Source organism: Oncorhynchus nerka, linkage group LG24 (assembly GCF_034236695.1).
Source record: "Oncorhynchus nerka isolate Pitt River linkage group LG24, Oner_Uvic_2.0, whole genome shotgun sequence".
Taxonomy (NCBI): Eukaryota; Metazoa; Chordata; class Actinopteri; order Salmoniformes; family Salmonidae; genus Oncorhynchus; species Oncorhynchus nerka.
Window position 1 is genome coordinate 83421204 of NC_088419.1, and position 7233 is coordinate 83428436.

Consider the following 7233-nt stretch of genomic DNA (forward strand, 5'->3'; position numbering starts at 1 on the left):
ATGAATTGATATTAAACTAAAGTAAACATTTCCTAATTTGTAATATCTATAGCCATATTTAATATTAAGAGATATTACATTTGAACTAGGCCTATGGGAAATGGCCTGTGTTTCAGTTGATTCATTCATTACTTGCTCGCGGTAATAAACACGTCATTACACTCTCACTTAATTGTCGTAGCAATAAAAATATTCAAGTTTCGAGTTTCAGAGGCCTACCTTTATTATTGGCCTTAAATTAAATGCAGCTGGTTTGTAATCTTGTTTTGATTGTTTAATGTGGTAACATTTATACCTATTTGTTTACAAAACCTGTACTGATATTTTGTCATATCCCAGGGACTTTTCCGATTATTTCCTACTTCAATTAGAGACGTTTCAATAACTATCACAAAGCAGACCTATCAGACATTTCAAAAACTACATAAAGAAAATGAATACTGCTAATGCTTCTTTCTTTAGATTTATTAACAAATGATTCCAGTTTACAACACAATAGAGATACATAGAATACATATATTTCAATTTATTAACAGACCATTTGTCCAGACTTAGAATAAGAACATGTTGTATCATGTATGAAAAATCAAAGCAAAAGTGTTGATTATTTTAAACTAACAGTGAGCTAGCTACCAGTTACAAAATCAAATATAAAATAATATCAGGAAAGCTCGTCTATAACTACAATTGTTGTACAGTTCAAACAACGAAATAAAATAAGTAAAAGTCAAACAAGTAAAAGTATTTATTTTTACAAATATGTACAAATATTACCTGTACAGATATCATTCCTTTGCTGTTGTCTCTTTGTTTAGTCTTTACATGGCTACAGATGGGTTGACACCTTCCAGCGCTGCATGCCTATTTCGTGCTGTACAGTCTCCCCCCCAAGTCTCTAGAAAAGTGAGTCTTTTATTGAGACTATTGAGGCCATTTGGACACTGCCGTTACTGAGGGTAAAAACTGTCCCGACATGATATTAGATGGCATGCTAAGAATTGGTGCAATAGCTGCTGTTGTCCTGGTTAGGCCATGTGCGCTCAACAACGCAGACTGAACAGTCACCGGAGGCCGCATGAAAGTCTGTGCACTAGAGGAAGTGGATACCCCGATGATGTTTTCTATACTGAAAGACGGTCTACTGGAGGGCTCGGACTTGATCATAGACGCGGTGCTCAGACTGTTCAGCTGCATCTGTAGGCTGGGGCTGAGCTGAGAGTTGAAGGCTTTTCTGTTCAGCTCAGCGGAGGACAAGAGAGGGACAGTCGGGGGAAGCATGGGACCTACTGGGTGCATGTAAGGGTACATCCCCGCTGGATGGGTGTAGGCTGGGTGAATTCCATAGTGACGTCCGTAAGGATTCCCAATACTGTAAGCCCCAAAACTTTGCATCATGAGGGCTGTCTGGTCCCTGAGAATGTCTGGCTGGTGCCTCTTGAATCGTTTCCTCCTCCTGAGGAAGCTGCCGTTGTCAAACATATCTTCCGATTGTGGGTCCAGGGTCCAGTAGTTGCCCTTACCAGGGTTGCCCGGCTCCCGGGGGATTTTCACGAAGCAGTCGTTCAGCGACAGGTTGTGGCGGATAGAGTTCTGCCAGGCTGGAAACTTCTCTCGGTAATACGGGAACCGGCTGCTGATAAACTCGCAGATCCCGCTGAGTGTGAGTTTCTTCTGCGGGCTCTGGAGTATCGACATGGTGATGAGCGCGATGTAGGAGTAGGGGGGCTTCACTAGACTGTTTTTCGGCTTGCTGCTCATGGCACCCGACACGCTCTCAGTGCCGTCCGCTTTGGTCTCTCCCTCCCCGGCGCTCTCGCAGGGACTCCCGGACATGTCCTTCACTTCTATCTCCTCCACCTCCTCCGAGTGGTCGTGCATGCCCCCCTGGCTGTCGCAGTCGCTGTCCCGCTCCATTCCCTCATCGCCTTCGCCGACCACGTCGATATCCACATCCTCGGCAGTGAGCACCGTCTGACCGGACATGTCGTTGGCACTGTTGCCACCAGACAGGGTCATCACAGCTTACTTTACCGAAGAACAACCAGGGATCTAGGTGAGGGTGCGCGCGCGGCCCGTCCGTTGCGGTCAGATCGGATGTCGCCGGATTCTAAATGCAGGTCAGACCGGCCTGCCAGAGAAACTTAAACTTCAGAAAATATTTCTCCAGTGAAGTAGCCTAGTCGTCTTCTTAAGGGTTTTGGTGTGTGCGCTTCACGCCTCGGTGTCCTTCGATCGCTATTTCCTAGTAAGAGTGGTTTAAGAGTGCGAAGTCAAAATGACATATGCTTTTAAAGCCGGTTTTAAGGACTGTCTGATAGATTACTTTTTCAGTTTAAGATATACTATCAGTGCCGCCACGTGATTGGGTGACGTCAGACGTCCCCTGCTAAACCATGCAAACTGAAGTTGTTTCATGGATTTGTCAACAAAGGGACAACAGTAATGCTGCTTTCCACTACTTTCTGTCTGTGTTCGTCCGTCATAGACCATTTAACGGTAGTGGGTGGGTTGGTGGGTGGGTGGGGGGTGAAAAGTGGCCTACATGATTGAAAGATCTGATGCGCATTATATCTCCCGGCTGCACTAAAACCAAATCTTAACTTTGCTTAAACAAATTGCTTGTGTTGAAAGCGGCGGAATGAAAACGTCGACAGCTAAGTTAATTGAATATCTTCTAGTTATTATTGTGTGCTCGTCTTTATGTTGCATGGGATATAATCATTTTTATTAAATTGGAAAAGAGAGTCTATAATTCTTAGTTGCCTTCTCCATACCCAAATGACTTCACGTGTAATTATTACTTTAAGCATAAGACCCTTTGGTGAAAGACAGCCTACTTAGTATTATTTTTTTTACTATTATACTAACTAAAATCTAGTTTAAATTTCACCATGGAATGTAAGGCTATATTCAAACGATTAATTCCGTGGATTTGTCGAAGGTGAGAAGGATACTGAAAACAACCATGGAAAAGAATAAATAAATAATTGTCAACGGGTTTTGCCAGAGGTGTTAACGACCTAATCATTGCATGTGTTAGCATATGAAAAAGTAGGAAATGCGGGACCGGGTGAATGCAAAGGCCCCATTCACAACCATGAAGGTGCGCAGTGTATATGGGCTGTTCACAAGAAAGGATGTAGAAACGAATACAGAAGTTTAAACGTTTCCTGCGTTGTGTGAGAAATGTTGTCCGATGTCATTGTAGTGGAGTGGAGTGGAGGGGGTCAGGATAAGTATCATTACCATCCCTGCTCTGATAATAGCCTGCAAATAGGCTGATGATGGTCGGGCAGACACGTAGCACTGTTTATCTATTTAAAATAGGACATGTTCATTGCTAATTTACAAAAGCTGCCCTTGCTTTGTTGTGAATAAATAAAACAATAGTATCTTCCTATCTTAGATTCTCTATATATGTGCCACAAAGCAATATAACTTCCTATTGATTCCGTCTGAAACACCTCCTGTCGTAATGAAAATATATTTTAATTGACAACAGAAGCAATTATTCTTATCACCCCTCTATTAGAACTAACAAAAATGTGTAAATTACTTTACAATGGGAACGGAGTAGCAGTACCATGACAAGTTTTGCTCAGTTCAAAGCTCCTCTTCTGGTCTCCATTGAAAAGCTAAACAGCAATCTGTGCACATTGGCATTGTTCTGTGAGGATTTCGCTACCACTAACCACAATTCCCTCAGACACCACCACAAATACTTAGATTATTTGCTTATAAACACTATTATGTAGATCACATCATCTTTATTTAGGTCAACAAATACAACTATTGTAATAACTCAATTAGGCCTAAATTAATACAAATATTATGATTATTTTAATTTGATAATTGTTCAATATTATTACAATATTATAACCATTATATTTGAAATATTTTACGTTGCTAGAAATAGTCCAGATTATAGCTCTGTTATTTATAACAATTTCCTCGGATTATATAGGCTAGGTACATCGAAAATGGGCCTTTACTAATACATATTTTACAATTTCAGTATCTAATATTACATCAATTCTAATATAATTAAATTCCTCATTCCCGAGCCTGTATTTTGTTATTGAGTGTTTGGATGACATTTAATCTAAAAACAAGCGCCTCGCGGCCGCGACCTCCACGTTCTTCTATCTCTATCCTTTAATTCTACCTGGCATAGGGGGCTCGTGCCTAGTGCTTGCACCTTTGACGTGGCTGCTCCTTTTGTTTGAATAAAAGTCGTCTTAATTAAATCATATCGTTAATAATGGTGTCGCAGTGAAAAGGGACAAGACCCCCGATTAGACATGCATTGTGCTAATCTCTTGCTCAGGCATGCACCCGGTGACCTGTGTGATGTGGAGTCTATCAATACCGGGCTACTTAGCAGATGAAATCACAGCTCACCCATTCAGTCCTATATATAATTTACACTGACACTACGCAACTGTTTGCGTAACATGTTTGTTTCATTGTTCACTATATTGTGTATATATATACATCATATTGTTTGTTTGGGGGAGTAATACTATGGTATGTTATTTTGATTTGGGCATCTCAGAAACGTTTAGAAACAGGTGTAGGCTATCCTAAAAGGCTCCTTCGTCTTTAAATCCGAGATGCAGCGTGTCGTGAAAGACAGACAATGTAACTAGGTGATAGGAGATCGAACCCGTCCTCCCTGTGATCTTTTGAAGCCTCACAAATCCGCTTTTATATCTTTGCAGTTTGTTAATGAAATGTACATTTAAGCACACATGCACGGCTTAGCCCGACAAAAACCTTTTAGAATAATAAGCTAACTCTCTCCACCATGAACCATTAGAGGACGCGGTAGCGATAGCAGATAGCAGGTGACAGAGCGGATACAGTCACCGCGTCGCCGCGTTGCAAATGTGATTACCACAGGAAGGTCAGAAACAAATACCTCCCAGATAGCAAAACGGTATAGAATTTCTGCCTAATTAAATTGCTTAAATAAAAAGAGACGAGGATGAAATTGAAAGGTGTGGCAGAAAGAGGGAGAGCGAGAGAATGTGTGCTCTGAAGGAAAACAGATTCCTAGAATGGGAACGGGACGGAAAGACGCGGCTGCAATTGAAACCAATAATGGGGCGTATAATTACGCATGGCCATATATTAATTACGCACAAACATATATTAATCCTCGGTACTTGTATAAGACATACTGCTGCATTATTTCCACTGTTACTGAATAAAAACACAAAAATAAAACAGCCTAAACGCCCTAGACATCGAATAATGTGTTATTTTCCACAGAGGAACGCGAATCATTGACAGAAGACTCAGTGCGTTCTTCTTGGTTATGATTCTTGGGCAGAATCAAAGGATGCTTTCTCATTATTTTAAACCATTTCCTTCCAGTAAATAAGTTATGTAAAACTTGGAGCTGTTGCGGATTAAGAGCTAAGGATCCTGGCATCATCAGCACTATGCCTGTATCTGTTTGGCACTCGCCACAGCTCATTTCGGAATGTATTTGGTGATTTCTTTATGTAAGGTTGAGATGAGTTTAACCACGCTAATCAAGATGGTTTAAACAAAAGCCTAACGTGAAAACTATTCGTTTGAAAACAGATTTTTGAAAGGCAACTCATTTAATTAATTATGGGAGAGTAGTTGGGTCAGAAAGTTAGTAAAACGTTATGATGAATTAATGGAATTGTTAGCGCGCTTTTAATTACGGCTATTATGTTAATTATTTTACGTCACCGAATGATCAGCATGCCACATTTAAGAAAAATGAGCCATTCTCTGTAAAACTGTTCTTTTCATCTAGGAAGAGCGAAGTGTCCACGTCATACTTGAGTTAAAAAATGACTTTTCATTTAAATGCGAGCTCTAATTAGATTTTTCACGGTCGACACCGTGATTCCCTCAAGGCTATACCCACCAGAAGGCAGGATCTCAGCCGTTTTTTGGGAATTCGCCATTTTCACCCCCTTGAAGAATCCACTCTATCAACCTGCAACTTTCTGTCAAACAATATGATGTAGCTCATTTTTAACCGTCCCTTTTGTAGAATCATCCTGGAGCCTCGTGCAGTCACAACAATGCACAAAGGGGCCAAACTGAGAATGCGAGTCGCGCTCTGCAGATGCGCCAGAATAACGACATAATTGCTTTGGTATACAAAATACAAAATGACAGGAAGATACGGTTAAAAGCCAAGAGGAAACAACATGGACAATATCACTGCCTGGTGGCTATAGGTCTATAGATGATTTATCGAATGGACACCTGAGTTCGAACACCTGAGATGTGGAGCTGGCGCTGGTGATGGATATGAAAGGGATTGGCAATGAAAAAATTATCAATTAATTTTCTTCATATTGCTCCTCTTCAGTATATTTCGATAATGTCCTTCCTAAAAAATAAGCGGCCAATCTGTTATTTATTAAATAAAGTATTTTTTTCAAAACAGAAATGTTTGTGAAGTAAAATTGGAAAAGCAATGTTTTTGTTTTTCGTGTTATGCCAAAAGATTGACAAGACCATTGCTAGATTTTTGTAACGATTTTCTTTGTTGACCTTTTCGACCATACAGTGATGCGATTATCAACACCTAACCCATGGATTCAAGACAACTGAGAGTTGTGTAGACCTAATCAACATACAGTTTACTGTAGGTCTTAGCTATAGATTATTGAAGGTGCCCTCAAATGCAGTATCTAAATTTCACCTTTTCACCTAAATGCTGAACAAGGTCCAATAGGTGATATAGACTCCAACACCGTGAGAGACTGGTGAGATATGTTAGTAGCCTACACTTCATAATGACTGGTGTACAACGATTAGGCCTATACTGTTATCATCTTGAGGGAATAACAATCTGTATGTGAAGCGTTTTGGCGAATATTGTTTTAACGTTATTTATCAAATTATTTATTTATTTATTCAATAATTAGGCCACTCAAAAGTACATGAAATACATATTTCAGGGACATTTGTTATGGGCTTTTTAGTGAGATTGTCATTCATTAGTTTGCCTACATATTTCGATAAAAATAGTAGGCCTATGTTTAACCCACACGCATTATGTGCATTAGTGATATACTTACATTTACATTGAAATGGTACTCATTTCTAGGCTACATTAAAACGTCATGTGTCGAGATCGTGCTTTCAACATCGAATAATTGGATTTTCCGCTACGTATTAACATGCAACAACATAGAGATCTTATTGACATTGATTGAAATGTTGTTGGTTTGTTTT

General features: G+C 40.0%; 1 protein-coding gene across 1 annotated transcript; it reads right to left on the reverse strand.

The window, feature by feature from the left end:
- Positions 1 to 450: 450 nt before the first annotated feature.
- foxd3 (forkhead box D3) lies at positions 451 to 2298 on the reverse strand. The gene has a single exon (XM_029630839.1). It carries the CDS (start codon positions 2014 to 2016, stop codon positions 922 to 924), a length of 1095 nt encoding a protein of 364 aa, XP_029486699.1. The 5' UTR covers positions 2017 to 2298; the 3' UTR covers positions 451 to 921.
- Between the last annotated feature and the right edge of the window lie 4935 nt (positions 2299 to 7233).

Excerpts from the sequence above, each read along its gene's own strand:
- foxd3 (XM_029630839.1), bottom strand. The coding sequence starts at position 2,016 with ATGACCCTGTCTGGTGGCAACAGTGCCAACGACATGTCCGGTCAGACG.